Source organism: Egretta garzetta, unplaced genomic scaffold (assembly GCF_000687185.1).
Source record: "Egretta garzetta isolate BGI_Z169 unplaced genomic scaffold, ASM68718v1 scaffold304, whole genome shotgun sequence".
In the NCBI taxonomy this organism is placed as follows: domain Eukaryota; kingdom Metazoa; phylum Chordata; class Aves; order Pelecaniformes; family Ardeidae; genus Egretta; species Egretta garzetta.
In genome coordinates this window covers 1173112-1191780 of record NW_009259421.1, presented here as the reverse complement: position 1 = coordinate 1191780, position 18669 = coordinate 1173112, and the positions used below count along the sequence as shown (strand labels likewise).

The following is an 18669-nucleotide window of genomic DNA, read 5'->3' as shown; positions in this document are numbered from 1 at the left end:
TGATTGCTTGCCCAGACTCCAGATCCACGATGGCATGGAGAACTGGCTGAGTCTCACCTGGCCTTTCAGATGCTACTCCTAGATGTTCATCCATGTGGGCAACAGTGATACAAGCAGGGGAGACCCTGAGCAGATGAGCAGCGCTTTGCCCACTCGTGCAGCAAGAATGAGGGGCACAGGCACCCAAGGGTGTGGTCTGTGGACTTGATCTTTCCAGTCTGGAAGAAGAATGGCTCAAGCAAATGCTATCAGGTGGTGTCACTAGAGAGACTCTTGGCTTCTTGACCATGAAGCCTTGCTTGTTGATGAAGACGGTCCATAGGAAAATAAAGAATCCACCTGACCAACAGAGTGAGGAATACCTTCATGAACAGACTTGCTAATTTAATGAGGAAGACTTTAGACTAACTTCAGTGACAGGGACCTAAGTGAGCAAAGGGTACAAATGTTGCAAATGCAGAAGGAATGCATGGGAGAAAGCTAGTAGCGAGACCTCCATGTTCCTGCTCAGAAGGAAGAGTGTTCAGAGGCTTACCTCAAATGTCTCTATATTGATGCACAGAGACATCAAACAAGAAAAATTGGACGTTCAAGTGTAGTCACAGGTCTATGACACAATCAGAATGCCATAGACTTGGTGGGACAGCACACATGCTTGGCACACTGCCATGGATGGAGGCTGGGAAGACAGGCAGGGGAAAAGGGTGCAAGGGGGCTGTGCTCTACAAGAAAGCAGCTCCTTGATTGCACAGAACATCAGGATGCAACCAGACACACATATTTTGGGAGCTTCTGGGTCATGATCAGAAAGAAAGTATGCTAGGGATGTTGCTGCAGTCAGATTCAGACTGCTGACTAATTGGATGGGTAAGGCTTTCTCTAAAAAACAGAAGTCTGGCTGTGGTCCTTACAGGAGATTTTAATCCTCCTCCTAAAATGCCATCATTGTGCAAGCCATCCCGGAAGTTTGTAGACTGCCTTGGTGACAATTTCCTAATGCAAATGCCGACTAATGCTGTACCTGACCTGCTGCTCACACATAGTAAAGAACCAGGGGCAAATGCAGCCACTGAGAGCTGCTTGGGTTGCAGTCCTCACAAAGTGATTGAGTCCAGGATCAGACCAAGGTTAGGAAGTGAGCATCAGAGCTAGAACTCTGGAATTCAATAAATTTTGGATTGTTCTGGGACTTGCTAGGCAGAATTCCCTTGATTTTCTCTGTTGGCTGTAAATTGAGTGTTGGTAATAGCACTCCCTTCAGAGACAACTGGGACTAGCTGACTTCCAGAGGTCCCTTCCAAACAACATTTCTATGACTCTGTCATATCATACTTTTTATTCAATACTACTTGCTAATATGGCACAATATTACCACTATGCAGAATCCTCCATTTTAGGTTCCTTACAGGCACAGAAAGGTAATATCTGATTCTTCTGATTCTTCAGGTCAAATAGTAATATATATATCGTAAAAGTAATATATATACAGCGGAAGTCAAATACTGTCATTATGACACTCCTTAGCTTCCTCTCTACTGAAATAATGTATAGAATTTCAAGTTCAGTTCACTTACACCGATTTGTGGCACTGCTTCAGACTTTAAAATACAATCAATAAGTCTACAAATTGAGTGAATAAACCACGTCAGGTCTTGGCATTAGCAAGTTGTTGCCCCGATGCCCTGCTACTTAGAACTCTAATTGCCTGCTTTTTGAAGAATTTTGAAGTCGCCACTGGTAGCAAGATTTCTAAATAAAAATATACTCAGAATTTCTTTAGAAAGTCTGTCCTTCCTATCCACAATCCAAAATAGAGAAGATATTAAATTTAGTTTTTAAATAAACTATTTAGTTACAAAACCACATAAATTTTTAAAGCAACCCAAACAGCAGCTTTAATCCAAACGACATCTTTGTGACAGAGCCAAAAGCAGTAAAAGTTACGAATCAGAAACAGTAGAGAGACAAATAATATTTTGGCTAGGAGTTTAAAAACACATTTTATAATAAAAACATCTCTTATTACTACATAGACTGAGCACAGCTTCACAAGGGGAAAGTCTTGCTTAACTAACTTAATTTCCTTTTATGATAAGGTCACCCATCTAGTTGACCAAAGGAACCCAGTATAGGTGGATTTTTTGGATTTTAGCAAAGCTTTTGATACTGTCGCTCACAGTATCCTTCTGGACAAAACATCAAGCACACAGCTCACGTTGGGTGAGCAATTGGCTGGCGGGTCGGTGTCAATGAGTTATAGCAAATGGAGTTAGAGCAGGTTCACAGCCAGTCACCAGTGGGGTCCCCCAGGACTTAATTTTAGGGCCAGTGCTCTTTAATGTTTTTCTAAATTATCTGGACACAGGAATCAAATGCAAGTTTGCTGACGATACTAAACTAGGAGGACTCCCTCGAGGGTAAAAAGGCCTTACAGAGAGATCTGGATAGACTAGAGACCTGGGCAATCACCAACCTCATGAAATTTAACAAGAGCAAGTGCAGGATTCTCCACCTGGGATGGGGTAATCCTGGTTATACATACAAACCAGAGGATGAGAGGCTGGAGAGCAGCTCCATGAAAAGAGATCTGGGGGTTTGGGTTGATGGCAAGTTGCATATGAGTCAACAGTGTGCCCTGGTAGCCAAAAGGGCTGACCATATCCTGGAGTCCATCAAGCACAGCATCGCTAGCCAACTAAGGGAGGTGATTGTCCCACTCTACTCTGCACTGGTGCGGCCCCACCTCAAATACTACGTGCAGTTTTGGGCATCTCAGTGTAAGAAGGACATCAAACTATTAGAATGTGTCCAGAGAAGGGCGACCAAGATGTCAAAAGGCCTCACGGGCAAGACTTATAAGGAGTGGCTGAGATCACTTGGCTTGTTCAGCTTGGAGAAGAGAAGGCTGAGGGGTGACCTCATCACAGTCTACAACAAGGTCCCTGGTTCCCAGTTTCCGAAACCTAGAAAAATTTTCCACTGTTCAATGGTGATAAGATAACAACCTCTTGGTTGTTACTAAGCATAAGAAGAATTGCACAGTTGTGCAGAAAGCTCCTATCTGATGAAACTGGTAATCACTCAAAAATTTCACTGAAACACGACTTAAGGTGCCAATAGACAGGATTAGTTATAAGAAAAGGAACCATGTGACTACTGAGTTCAGTTTCTTTCTGCAGACTCAACAGTCCAAGCCGCAAAACTCCCCTGCGGACTAAAAACGCACAGTCACACGGAAATGACCATGCACAATGACCAAGAATGTTGAGACATTTCTTGAGGCTTCCATTCCACAAAAACTGTTTATTCTTGATGCAGTAGGATTATTTGATTATCTTCATAAGTGTTAAGCTTTAGTAATAGAAACCACAGGTATTTACTGGCATCAGCATTCATCATGCACCTCCAGAGATAGCTATCTATCAAAAAATGACAAAACAAAGGTAAAGATTTAGGACATGCCTGTTTTGTTAAGCCAACACCCCAATAACGGAGCAGTTGCTTTGAACAGAAGAGCCATATTACTAATCACAAATTTAATAATGTACGTTAGGCTTTGAAAGCTCTTTACAAACACTACCTAATTAACCTACACAGACAAATCCCAACAGGATGAAGACAGTGGTTTGCAGGTGCAAGCCTGGAAAAAGTATGTGAGAACACTTCCAAAGCACCACTATTCAACAAATCTATTCATCAGTGTAGTGGCATAAGCACAAGGGAAAATCTGAGTTTTCTTCAGGATGGAGAGAAATCTGTAAGGAGGATCAACAAAGAATGTCGAGAAGAGTCACTATCATCCTGACGGCAAACACTTCCTGTACATTTAATCCACAGGCATCCTGGGAATCATAGATTCCCATAATGGGGGAGGCTGGGTATACCAAGAAATAGGTGTATGTATAGTTTCTCTTCATTCCCACTTGATACCAAAGCAAAGTATGAAGAGTTGCAATCACTACTTTATTTCCAGAAATTAAATTCCACTAAAGAGCTCCAGAGTAGAGGGCAGCAACTTAAGTAAGCTTCCCACAGTAAAGAAGGCTTTTAAGTTATGAAAAGATAACTGAAGAGAAGCATGTTCAGCATATTTACATTCATTTATTTCAGCCAACTGAATACAAATTGACTTGTAGGCATAACCCAGGTGATGAAGGTTAGGAGTCCTTTCCTGCTTTTCTCCTGCTTTTCAGAGGAAGGTACAGCACATTTCCAAGCAGGTAGGTTTGTTAAAGCAGCTTTTTAGCTGCAATTCAGTTTCCAACATGTTTAAGGGCAAGAAATGGTAAAATTTGAAGTTACATACATGCACCTTAGAAGTTGCCCTCTAGGATAAATAGGGCAGACGCAGGGCAGAAGTAGCTGCAGACAGAGTACAAAGGGAAAAGAACCAAGAACCATTTCATGACTGAGAAAGAACAGAGAAAAGGTAGGATACCAAGGCATGCACACTGCTCCACATACACAGGCTGGGGCTGACACACTCCACTCTTTGAGGCACTCTGAATGTGAGGTACTTTGTATATAATCAGTAGAACCGGGGCAGAGGTACTAAACCCATTCAGGCAGATTAGTAAACTTAGACCAAAAGGGTAAGTGACCTACTTTATCAATACATCTGTACTGTTTCTAAGATCCATGGGGCACTGTACTGTGTGGACAAGCTCAGCACGATACAGTTCCATTTCAGTCAATGGGCACCTCATCTCAGTAAGCGCTGATTGCTTAATCACCAAGCTGGGCAAGAAAATTGAAAGGATTTGGGAAACAAGATATGTTTTAAGAAAAGCGAGCTCCAAAAAAGATGACCTCATTCCTATTTTCCAGTAAACTGGAAAAAAATGCTAAAACATATTAAATCTTGTTTTGGGAATGAGTGGTGTAGATGTTTTTATCCAAATGCCCTGGAAACACAGTGCACAAAATCTGGACAAGAACACCTGTGGTGGAAAAAAAATTGACATGGCTACACAGATAATTATTAAATAATTATTAAAAAAATTGATCTACAAATCCACTTAGAGAACTATATGCTTTCTTTAATTGCTTATGGTATTTTTAGAAAATTGTTTTAAAGCCACAAAAAATATAAAAGTAAACTGAGCAATAACACAGGTACAAGAAATCTCATCCTCTGTGTTTTCAGAATGTGCCTCAAGATTAAGTAAGGAAATTTAGAAGTACTGACTTCCCCATCCAGAGCTGTATAACTATTTCACTGGTATTAAAGTCTTACAGCATCCCTGCAAGGCACACGTGTTGCTACTCACAGATGAGGAAACTTAGGTGAACTTTGAGTAAGTAAGTGACTTGCTTAAGATTAAACAATGACTCATAGGCAGCTCATTATGTCTCCTGACTTCTGATGCCATGTTAAGACTACAGACATCCTACAGATCCTCCTGCTATCTCCCATCTGTAGCAATGAAAGTAAAAATGATAGGCTATAAGGACAAAACTATATTTTAATTTGGAAAACAAAGGGGGGTTTTCATCACTAGAAGCAGCTTTTTAGCTGCTTACAAATCAGCTTAAAAATACACACTTGGCATATGAAAAATGGGAGGATCACATTACCTCAGTCCTTCCTATGGTTGATAAGCCTACAGCAGGACATTACTGTCTGGTCTTGGAAGATGCAATTTAACTGATAAACTTTCAGTATTTGAGACAGTGAGGGATACCAAGGGAAGATGACAAGAAGAATATGAAATCTTACCTAGCATTTACAGTAATTCATGCGCACATACCACCTGCATAGAACTGATACTTCAGGCACTGAATACCACCCCAGTCCTAACTGGATCTTGGCAGAATATCTGCATCCTTTCTGAGAAAGATATTATTCTGCTGTAGAAGATCAGACCAACATCACATCCACAAATATCTATTCTGATCAGATTTGCATGTGTTAAGATTAAAATAACTGAACTGAAAATTAAAAAACCTTGAAAATATTCCTTCACTATATGCACCATTTATATATCTACAAACAAAATATGTACGATACTTGTCATATTCCTTCATCATCCTCAAAAAGCTCACACAAGCACATTCTACTATGCAAGACAGAGTTCAAAAGTATACAATAACACGTTTACCACCTGCTCAAAACTTCAAAGAAATTTAAAATGAATTCTTCAGTGTTGGTTCCAGTTTCTGCAAAAGACTGTCATATTCTCCTTATACTAAAAATGCACAAAAGTAATCAGTATCAATGAATTAATCAACCCAGATTAATTCATTGACTCTGTTCATTGCTTGACAGCCCCCACATACACATGGTCTTCCTGTCACAATTATGGGAGCAGAAAAGGATGGGGAACAAGCAAGGAAGAAAGAGGAGGATGGAAAAGCTGCTACAAAACAAGTGGATCTGTTCCAAGTGTATCCTTAATTAACTCAAAATAATGCACTGTTTTACAAAATCACTGAAAAGATCAGTAGGGTTCAGCACCCTTCCTCACTTTTATGTAACCCAAACCACCATCAGTCCATCTAGATCTGTTGGCTTGACTTTCTGTTGGCTTGGTACAGAGCACCAGCCAGTCAATGAAAGCTGCAGTTTCTCACATTCTCTAAGAAACAAACCTCACAATCCTAATCCTATTAAATGAGCTAAAGGAAAAGAAGAAAAGAAAGAAAGAAAATAATTTCTAAGCTGACTTCAACATTAAAAGAGGTCATTTCTTGCCTAAACGTTTAGACATGAAGGCCATATAGCCAAGGCCCTTTTAAGAGCACAGACTGGATATCAAGCGTGCACGGGCAGATTCTGCAGCTGGGCACATACCCAGAGCCACTGCATACTTCTTGTGCAGCAGATATTTCATATGCCCTTTAGGCATTTTTCAGATGACGAACTCAGCTCAGAACCAACACCTTAACAAAGCATGGAATTCAGAATCAGAGCAAAATGAAAACCACGTATTCTCTCCTTTGCCCAATTTTAACCTAGGCACAGCCTGATAAAGATTAAAACAATAGAGAACCAGATAAAAGTTACAGCAGCTTGTTTAAGGTGCCAGTGCAAATGAGAAGCTGTGATTTCTATCCTATGATAGCATTTATACAGTATTGTCCTTTTGCACATAATGGGCATATCTTATTTAAGTGTAGCTTTGTTTTGGCACAGGATTTTGTCTCCTTAAACTTTAATCTATAAATTTAGAGCAGAAGAAAAATTATTCTCCAGCCTAAATACTGTATGTGTATAGAAGACAAATAATTTTTTTTTCTTCTGCCATCTGTCTCTATATTGAACCCTCCTACCTCGTATGTATCATTCATTCCTTTGAGAGACTAATGCAGGACTCCAAAGGTGATACTAATCTTGATGTGAACTCTCCAAACTTACATCACGGGAAGTGGTCAAGTTTTTGCTGTTTTCCTCTCCTAGAAATGACTTCATACTGTGCATGATATTATCTTTTCGCTGTTGCCGAAATTTCTTCTCCTCATCACACAAAGCCATGCTGAATCGGAGATCAGTCGAAGAGCTATTTTGCAAAACAGACAGGCTTTAACAAAAGACATAATTCAAACCACAGTTAAAAGTATCACCTAGGGAAATGTGTAGAAGTAAGTGTAAATTCCTTATTAACTTACATAAGATGAAGTAAAATAAAATAAAATTATAATTATTCAAGCAACACAATTGCATCAGCTGATTCTATGGAGTGATGGACGCAAAGAACAATGGCATACTGCATCTTTAAGACACGCATTTTATATAGAAACCTCAATATTCACATACTAGTGAAAACCAAACACAAAATACGCAGCTTCTAGTGGTATATCACGTGGTCTTAAAAAAAACCTGAATTAAAATATAGCACACGAGTTCACCACTCACATACAATTACAAATTTACAGTCTAGAAATTTGAATTTTCTGCTTCTCCACTGAACAAAGAACTACAATGAAAAATTTTCATACATTTGTACTAAGATATACTCTTCTAAGTTAGAGATTCATGTTAGGGGAGGAGAGGGTAATTTTGATTCTGTATCCATTCAGTCTTACAATCAAAAACTGTATGGATCTCAGCACAAACTGTACTGACTGGCTACAGGAGAAACTAAGCCTTTTTCTCTAGCTTTTTCCCCACATTGTGTCATCAAAAATGTACACAGGGCTGTGTAAAGACCTCAATACTGTACTTAAATAAAAGCTACAACTTCAGCTCCCACATCTCATTTCAGGTATCAAGGCAGGATAAACAATTTGAACTGTCGCTTCATTTGGACGAGTTAACTCACTGAGCCTGTATGTCATTCAAAGGGTTTGAACCACCATACCTCCCAGGAGCACTGTCTCTAGCAGACAGCAGCGAGGAGCGTACAAATTCGTCCTGGTATCCACCCCATTGAAACTCCCGTATGTATATGGATACTTTGACATGTTAGCTACAAGGCAGCATTTTTAAGAGTCCTTTATGAAAAACATACATTGGTGAAATGGATCTATTTTTGCACAGATAATTCCTCAGATTTGAAAAAAACCTATTATGTAATAAATAAATGGGATTAAGAAAAAGGGGGAAAAAGACTGCCTAGAAGCAACATTCCATGAAGGTATATATGATACCGTCCACGAAGAATCCAAAATCCGCAAGGCCATCAGAGAATAACAGAACAGAACATGATCCGATCCTTTAGTTTAACGTATTTCAAAGCCTACTGCCTAAGAGCAGCAAGACATAGCCAAGCATCGTCTGTTCATTTAATGTCAGAGAAATTAAATACTTGCAATGTACAAGGTTTAGGGGTGGTCTCAATATGCATCTTTACTAGTACAATATGTTGAGCAGAAATTATCCTTGCGGGATGTCTGTCAGTCTCTGGAATCATCATGAAAGAGTTCTACATTTACAGTTCCAATGCACAGCACTGCCATTTATAGTTACAGAAAAAAAAAAATAATAAAAAAAAAAATCTTTAAATGCCTTGTTCTCAGTAATTCATTTTTTAGGCTTTAAAGATATTTTTCTTGATTACGCTTCAAGGTGATTTTTGGTCTTTCACCTAGATAGGCTAAAAAAGAGAAAGACAGCTAGAGAGGAAAAAAAAAAAAAAGAAGAAAAAAAAAGGTAGGCATCTGCTTTACACATGATGAAATCCTGGCCTTTGACTTCAGTACTGCATGGTATTAACTTTCAAATACATTTCAGGGGCAGCTTTGTAATGAGTATCCATATATGCTGAAAGTTAATGTGAGATGCAAAGTTACCACAGAAAGTAAAATAATGAGGATAACAGCTGAATCTGATGTCTGTGAGTTCATTACAGAAAAAGCCCTTGAAAAGGAAAGCACTTAACATAAACCAGGATGAGAAATTCATATATGATGGCCTTGCTCCTGCAAACATTTGGAAAGGGCATACCTATTAGCACAAGTAATGGTGTTTAAGTCGATGACAGGATTACAATGTGAAAACAACCCTCAATTTTAAAATCTCCTGACTTTTTAGTACTTGGTATTTCTATGTTAAAACAGGAATTTTTGTACTCTACCTGACATGTTTTTAAGAAAATTCTAATGAACAGGGTAAAATAAAAAATACCTTAGCTGCTGATACATCTTCCCCTTTTTTTAAAAAATATGAGATACTTACCATACTTCAAGAGACAATTCCAAAGTCATTTCTGTGACCTAAACAAGAAATATTTAAGTATGGTTACACCACTTACAGATGGAAAAAACTACAGACACACCTGGAACATTAACTATTTACTGTCAGATTTTTCTTTAAATCATTCTTTTAAAAAGGAGGATATTTCCGAAATACATGAATGAGTTTATTTTCTATGGAACTTTTTCTTTAGAAGCACACAATGTGATTCCAAAATATACCACTAGCACTGAATACAGTAGAAAATGCTGCTAGGTCCTGACTTTTATTCATCAGATCCCATTGTTTTGGCTTTCTTCCACTGACAATCACTTTCTGACATCTTTGGCCTGAAGGGATCTAATTGTCTTCACACACTTATGATCCTTTGTTTCTATCGCCAGCCACAGTCTATCTGTCACTTGCTTCCCAGTTCAGTGGATAAACTTCATACTCGCATCTGAAACAAAGACCTGTAAGGGAATGACTGCTCTGTGTTCCACATGAGCCACCAAGTGTCTTTCCACAGTTAAGTACACTTAAATTATCAATCAGGAGGAGCGATTGCTTACAGGTTTCTGAAAGATGCAAGTAAAGTAATAAATGTCACTACATAATGATTTCACTTGCAGACCACATAGAACTACCTGACCTGTAAGACCAACAACCTATAAGGTTCGTCTCCTCTGCCTTTCATAGAGCACTTAAAGAGGTTCCATACAGGCAAAAGGTTAAAAAATTATGGTTAAAGCACCAACTGTGTTTGTTACACGAAATTCAAGAGTATGAGATTGCTAGCGCTAAGACAGAATGGACAAGCATTTTCATCTCCCTGAACTCTCTCATACACAATGGCCACCAACACACTGTTACAACCTTGTGGATGTGAAACAGACTCACACATGGTGTCTTGTTTCACTCTGCCTCCAGCTGTAAATGGATTATCATCCTCTTCTGTAGTATGTGATCAGTAGAAACAGAGCTAGAACACCTCAGACTGAATGTTTGCTTGACGCTTATATAGAGTAGTTAAGGACATGGAAGCGTAAAGCTGCCTCTGGCCTCCCACATCCTGTGTACCTGCTGACGGGCCAGGTAAAACCTGGCACTCCACTCCTGCCTTCTGAAATGGGAATTAATCAGGAGATGGCATATTAACAGGGTGCTGGGAGAAAGAAAATGCAAAGAAATAATAAAGAGAGAATATGAAGAAACAGAGTGAAGAGTCATTTACAGAAATACTTCAAAGACAGGGTGGTAATAACATTATTCCAGCACCTGATATTACTCATTTAGAAAGCACTTCAGAAACCACACAGTGATCCAATGGTTGAAAAAAAATGTACACACATGGTATTAAATAAACCCTTGAAGTGAAACATTCCAATAGGGAAATAGCAAGCCATTTTGTATACCTTATACAGACTGCCACGGAACTCCCAGGAATACACGTTGTGTGTACAAATTATCTACATTGGGCTCAACCTGACTTGATGTTCCCTTACCACTTGCTTATAAATTTCAGAGTATATTTGGCTTTTTATACTGACTTTTCCCCCCCGTGCACTCTACGAAGCTTTGCTGAGTGCTAATGAGCAGCTAAAGCGTATCTGTAATGAGGCAAGGCCTCATGTTATTGGCATGAGCTTTGTAAACTGTGTTTGCAAAATTTATTCATCAGCTCTTTCTCACTATCTCATCTCGTGTCTCGCAGGACTGGGCATCTGCAGTCAGCCCGCACTCTAGAAGCCCAAGTTACTGAAGTAGTTAGTGAAATAAATGCACATAAACTTCAAAAAATGCAGTAACTTTAAAAAAAAAGAAAAGAAAAAGGGTATCAAAATTCCAACTGCCCTAAGGCTATGCCTAATAAATGCTAAATCTTACATATGAAACTCTCAGATTTCCAGTAAATATGCTTTTACCAGTTATTTGCTGTAACCACACTTTAAAGTTGTATCACATGGAAAGCAGCAGAGCAGTCACAAATGATCATATAATAAACCATAGCCCAAAACAGAAATGCAGACTGTATTTATACATGTAGTATATGCATACAATATATATAAATATAAAGATGTGATAGATATAGCTGCAAGTACTGAATTATGTTCAGAATGGCCTGTGATATGTTACTCTAATAAATGACAGTATTTAATACATGCAGAACAGCTCAATTACACACAGATTTAACGACAATTTCCAGGAGTTACCATGCAGGCAGACAATCCCCATTAAACTGACTCCATCTGTTTTGTATACATGTTTAAAGAGAATAATCCAATTGAGACTTCCCTTATTTTTAGAGCATTCTCATTAATGCATTATTGCATGTTAACTAGGGCTGTGTTACAACAAGCAATTTATTGAAAGTGAAACATGTAACAGTAAAAGAATTTCTGTTAGCTTTCCGGAAGCCACAGGCATCAGTAGGAGAGGTAATATCCTGACCAGCAAAATCTGCATAACCTCTCATGCTAACAAAGACCATTAAACTAAATTGAACGAAATGGTGCAAAAAGTGGTTTAGCAGATGGAAGTTTGAAACTACACTTTTAAAGGGATTCTCTCAGAAGGGACACTAAGGCATTCAGTGGCACTGAAGATACATACAGTGCCTTTAGGCCAGTACTCTGTGTTTAACCAGAGACAACAGTGAATGCTTACAAAACAAGCTTCAAAACAGGGTATGAAGAGAACAATCCTCAACTGAGATACCCCCTCTTTTGCCCCCACAGATTCAGCTATTTCCTGACTGAAAGGCTGCCGCACTTACCCCCTCCATGATATACCCTAATCCCTTCTTGAGTTCAAAACTTAACTTTGATTTAAGAAAACACATACACACATAGTACTGAGGTAGACTGATGGGATCAGAAATAGTCTTGGACTTCCTTTCATCTAGGAACACGTACTTCTGACAATTATCAACAGCAGGCCAAATGGTTTTTTTATGCTTCAAGAAAGTGACTGAGTGAATACTCTGAGTAACATCGGACTCAGGGAGAGTCCTTAGGACACATCACTTAGGCTTTATAAGGCACCACCCTCTACTGATTTGTGAAGAAGCTTTATCTAACCAGAATGTGGCACAGATAAAATTCAGACACCTGATAAGGGACTGAAACATGGTATGTCCTGGTCTACACAATAGTTCAGGCGCTCTTTTAAGAACTTTCTATCATGTTCAAAGCTGCACCAACACAGGCAAAGCTATGAATGTTGCAACTTACATCATTGAAAGTTAACTGGACCTCCTTCTTCTCTCCCAATTTCAGAGAAGATATAGGAAATGTGGATGTGCCAAGAGTCTCATCCATAACGTAGTTGGCATCCATCAAAGTAACCTAGAAAAGATACATGGGTATTCAATTCTCCTTCAATAAATCCCTTTTTAATTCCATACAGCCTATGCCTAAAGTAGAAAAAATTATACAGAACAGTAATAGGCCTAACCCAACACAGTCAATGCCCAATGCCAAGACATGTTCTTTTAAAACAGGCTAAGCTCATTTGCATGAGTATGACACTATCGTTTACGAAATGTTTTCCATCTGAACATGTTTGTCAGTAAATCTCACCATCTTTCTAAGCAGACACAATGACTTCGAATTATACATATAAAATATACAATTACTTCAAATTTCCAGTTAGTAAACTTCTCTATGGGGAAACTAATATAGTTTTAAATGTGATACACAAAAAAAATTTAAGTTAAGATAGAACCCTTAAATACTAGCCTGTATCTACAGACCAAGATTTTTATAGCAATGATTTGGCAAAAAGTGCAGCATTCCACATTACACAAAGCTTTTCCCTGTATCCAGCCAGATCTTCAAGTCTCTTCTCATATTCTCCATGTCAGAGCATATACATTTTCAAAATGTGATGCTATCCAAAGACGTATGTGGATATCGCAGAACACTGTTCAATGCTTTTGCTCTAGTGCACGTGGGTCTACTGCTAGCAGTCTTTTTTCTCAGTGGCAGCCTTCCAAGTTCTCAAGTAAGATGTTCAGAAAGAATTTCAAATTACCATTTACATGGTTTCTATTAAACGAGTTCCCAAACTCCTTTGGCTTACAGTTTTTTTCCACTTTGCGGAATTATATCTTCTAAAATATTGTAAGTTTGCAGCTTGAATCATATCTTTTGCATAAAAAATAATGGAATCAAGGTACAATCACTTGAATAACTAGTTGCTACATCTGGGTTCAGCCTCTTCTCAGCTATAAAGAATCTTCTTCATCCTGTGCCACAAGCAACCCTTTCAAATGATGAACTATATTTCCAGACAGAGCTCATTATTTTAATGGGAGCTGTGTTCTTCTGTTTCCTTGCAGAACTTTATGCCCATTACTGCAATCTCTGAGGGCTGTCTTTTAAAACCAATAGGAATAGAAAAAACTTCTTAGTGGGATTTTGGAGAGTTTCTAACACTTTAGAGTGAAATCTACACTTGGGATATAGTTAAACATTTAGATTAAAATAATTTGAGGAGTGCAAAGGATTGTGGAGTCTGTGTGAGCTTGGCAATTCACAATGAGGTTTTGGGTGGGGAGGTAGTTTCACAGATTTTAATTCTGACGCTGCAATCCATGCAGAATCCAAAGGCTCTGCTGGGCACTGAGTGTGTGTACAACAATGGCAGAACACAAACATCAGTTTTAACCTAAAGTCTATACTTTTCATGGTGAAGAGAATGTTTACTGTGAATAACACATATATGTGTATGCAAATATACGTACCAACCAGGTCCACAATTAACCATCATTGAGTGATATCACTGTCTCTCTGCAGGCAATTTTCATGGAATTTTATAGCATGTTTCAGAAACTAGCAACAGCCTTTAGATATTGTAAACGTACATTTCCAAATTCTACTTATAATCAATCTTCTTGTGCTCTGTTACAGGAGATAGAGACTTGCAGAACCTGGCAGTATGCTATGGCCATACTGTGCTGGAAATCAACAGCATGCCAGCTCACAAAATCCTGTACTTTATAATAAGTGCATAAAAGCATGCTAAAAACTCAGGAACACCTTACTAAATGTTAGCCAAATTACAAAAGATGTTTTAGTAATTGACGTTCTCACCCTGGTGGAAAATGAGCTAGTCACATTATTGCCACAGAAGGAAGCGAATGACCCAGGCCTTGACACGGTCAAAAATATTTAAGGTCATGTAACAGTAAGAAATGAATGGCTTGCCAGTATCTCAACTTCTTCACATCAGAACGCGTAAAGATACAGAGCATAAGAGGTGGCACTGTTCCCAAGAAGGCAGCAGGTAAGCCATTGGCCATTGCTGTTTGTGACTTTAATAATTTATCCTTTAAAAATCCTTGAACAAAATTTTGTACTCAACAAATTCATACGTTACTAGGGAAGCTGCCTAAGTATAACTACAAGCAGAATCTGACCCAGTCTTTATACAATGCCAGTAAAAACAAAGGGCTATGTTTTAACTATTATGTACTATTCCTCAGTTTACCATTCCTCTCATCTTTTGAAGATCATGAGAGCAACTATAGATCACATCAATTATTTAGCCAGCTGTAGCTCCTGCAGATCTTCCAAAAAAGCATAGGATATGTAAAGAGACAGGAAAAACTCTCTGCCCCAGGACTTGTTAGAATCCACAAAGGCTTTAGAAGATGAAATTGAAACAATTTTTATTTCCCAGACTGCAACAAGCCAGGTTGATGAACCCAAGTTCTTCTTTTCTTCTTCCTATTTCCACAAACGCTTTCTCATAAAGAAGCCAGAATCACTCCTTTCCTCTTTCTAATTCCTGATACCTATTTGCCTGACTTGCTATGGGAAAGCAAAAACTGAAAGAGTTTTCAAAATTTTATCAAGTTTCATGTGGCCAGCTTCCATGTCTACAGCCAAAGTATTTAGTAAGAATAAACTCAGGTGACTGCTGCACCTGACCACCTGGTGGAAGCTATTTTGGGTAATCTGCTTTCTGCAAAGCTGTAGTGAAGCTATTGTGAATTCCCTAGTATTGTTGTCTCTTGTGTAGGATTCATATGATGGTTCTTGATGGTCCACTTCGCTAATCATGGGATTCTTCCTCCACAAACTGTAGAACCTACCCGTCTCCCCAGGAACACAGGGAACCTTGTAGTAAGCAGAATTCAATTTTCAGATCTTGAACAGTTTAGCCCTGAGAGCTTATGGTTACTAGCTCAATGAAAAACTTCACAGGCTTTAGCCTCTGTCCCAGTTAGCCAATTTAGACCGAAACTCCGTAAGCCTGGGTCAGAAGACTTCACATATTAGGGCCACCCCCTACAAAGAACCAAGCTAAGGAAGGACTTAGAGATAAACTTAAATGCTTGCTGCGCCTACTTACAAAATAGTTACACTTACTACTCAGCTTTTGTACACAACCCAGAAAGGCTTAACGTACTGAGACTTAATGGTGGCTTCGTCAACAAGCCTGCACATCGAATGAGTACCCAAAACATCACTGGGTGGGCTACGCAGCCCTTGGCTCCAGGCATAGAAGAGGAAGCAGAACCATGCTTCTGCTTTCTGTCTCCTCAGGGAGAAGCAGGGAATAAGCAGACACTTGAGTTTACCCCCAGCTATTCACTGTCCGTAATAGTTGAATCTGTGTAGGAAGCAGGGAGAAAATAACCTATGGCTGATGTGGAGAATAGGAAGCTACTAGCCCTGAAGAGCAGTCCGAGATGACTCAGAGGCTTATCTCACAATGCCTCTCAAGGCTACTTCTTGAATAATACAACACCTCTTGCTTAGCACCATGCCTGAAGGCAAAAACCAGACTTTAATGTTTAAAAAAAAGTTGCAATCTTGAGACAACAGATGCCATACATGTATGGGCTACTGTTACTTTAATCTTCCAGACATTGTACAACTTCTATTTTCACAGATGCAGCTCAGCCATGTGATTTACCTCAAGAACATTCTCTTGGTTGGGGTCCAAAATGAACTCAAAGGTCTCATTCCACACAGGATTCACGTCGTTATTGAAATGTTTTGTTCTCTTCCTGCAATCAGGGGCAGATGGGATGAACAGCTCCACATACGGATCTGGAGTGTCAACTACAGAGCAAAACCAATATTCAAGTTAGATAAAACTCAAGTTTGGGAGAAAGAAGAAAAGAGCAAACCAAAAAAGTTTGATACTTTCAAATGGGAATCAATTGCCTTTTCAAAAAAAACCCAACCCAATGAAAAAAAAAGGCTTTTTGAAACCACCCAGGAGGTTCTGTGTATTACCAGGGCAGCACAGAATCAAAATTCAGAACATTTGGCCTCCCAGCAATTCTAGTGGGGAAAATCAGCTAGACCTAGCGTGCCTTCTGATGCCATTGCCAAACATAAAAGATACTTAACTTACCCACAAAGTACTTCAAATATCTCTGGAGATGCAGAATAACACACAAGGGTCACGCTTTGAATTAAGTATTCTAGCTAGGGAAACTTTAGGGACCATAAACAAACTGCCTAGACTCAGGCTCCCTCAATTAAAATTTTGTATGTAAACACACTTTGTGATGCAAAGATTTCATTCTGTGAGAATTACCCTGGACTGCTACAACACTCCCCAGAACATCTCAGAGCATTTTACACTGTGCTCCATGTCTGTGGGTCTTAGCTAATTGCTACAGCTTGGCAGGTCACACTGCTATCTGTATAATTAACAAACAGCTATTTAAAGTTAGGGATCAGTGGAAAGCCTTTAAATAGCAATCCTTATTAGCTACTAAGAATTCATGTCTGATCTTGTCTCTTATTTAAAGTCAGGGGCACAGGGGGATCAACCCCCAAGTGTTTTTTAAATAAGTTTTCTCACTGGCAGATGTTAACTAATTGCCAACTTTTACTGAATATTACTAGCTCCCTTGAATTACTACATAAAATTGTGCCAGAAAGAAGGGAATCAAGGCCCCTGGAAACTAAATGGCAAAATAACTAGCAAAATCAGCAGTGACAAGAGCTCATCTGGTTAAGTCTGGACATGAAGCACTACTTTGGCAATGAACTCTACATACTTGCTCTGCCAAGAGACCGAACTTGCTTACAAAAGCTTGGGTTTTAACCAAAATACTGGTGCTGAACAGTGTTCTGGGCAAAACATCAATGCTTCCCTTTCCATTCAATTTTTTATGCAATTATGTGACCAGCTCAAAGTTACAGAACTCTATTTTTTTTTCTTTTAAACACAAACAGCAAATGGTTTCCTATCTGTATTCAAAATCCTGAAGCATGTGGAAACCCCATAACACTGCACAACTGGCATACAGATGCCATTACTAACTTCCTATCAGACAGACTCCAAATAAGTGTTGAAACAGAAACTAAACCCAAGGCACAGACTGACTAAACTTAGAAAAATCAGTCTTCACGATCAGTATTGCCAGGCTGCCTTCTCATTCTCTGCCTTTATTACCTTTTTTAACCCGAGGCAAAGAGTTAATCATCTGCCCTTTCATGTCTGAAAGTTTATTTTGTGCTATTTTCAATTAAGAAAATTAAAACCTATTATTTTACAACTTCCTTTTTCAGATGTAGAGGAAAAATACTGGAAGACTGTGCGCTCTGATTAAGATATTGCTATAAGCTATACTATAGTAATCAAAATCTTACTCCTTGTTATTGGCTGGGGACCAAAAACCAGCTACCAGCAATCTGGTAAGTAACACAAAAGTATTCACTTCATGTATTTCAAAACACTGAAGTTGTCAAACGCAGATAAAGCAGGCAGAGTGTGTATCCTTTTGCATGGATGTATTTATTCCTGTTTGTGTTTTAGCTAGTCAATTTGGCACGTATGTTTTTCAAAAAAACGAATCTGAAAATATAAGTGAAAAGAGCTTGATCACTGCTGTTATTTATATTTTGATTTTAAAAGGAAGCATCTTTATGAAATGGTTTATGGGGCAAAAGCTGGTGTTTGGCCAGTGCAATCAATACAAGAGAATTATCTATGTAGAGACAACACTGTCGTAGAATTGCTCTTTTATTTTAGCAGCCTACTTGAAATAGCAACCACAGACTTTTCAAAAGAAGCAACATGTA

General features: G+C 38.8%; 1 protein-coding gene across 1 annotated transcript in view; it reads right to left on the bottom strand.

Annotated features, from left to right (window-relative positions):
• PLA2G4A (phospholipase A2 group IVA) overlaps positions 1 to 18669 on the bottom strand; it is a 62903-nt gene that overhangs the window by 27001 nt on the left and 17233 nt on the right. The window contains exons 3-6 of the mRNA XM_035892465.1: positions 16541 to 16689; positions 12847 to 12960; positions 9617 to 9654; positions 7358 to 7499 (exon numbers count right to left, since the gene is read on the bottom strand). Coding sequence (XP_035748358.1) covers positions 7358 to 7499; positions 9617 to 9654; positions 12847 to 12960; positions 16541 to 16689 — 443 coding nt within the window. The remainder of the gene's footprint in view (positions 1 to 7357; positions 7500 to 9616; positions 9655 to 12846; positions 12961 to 16540; positions 16690 to 18669) is intronic.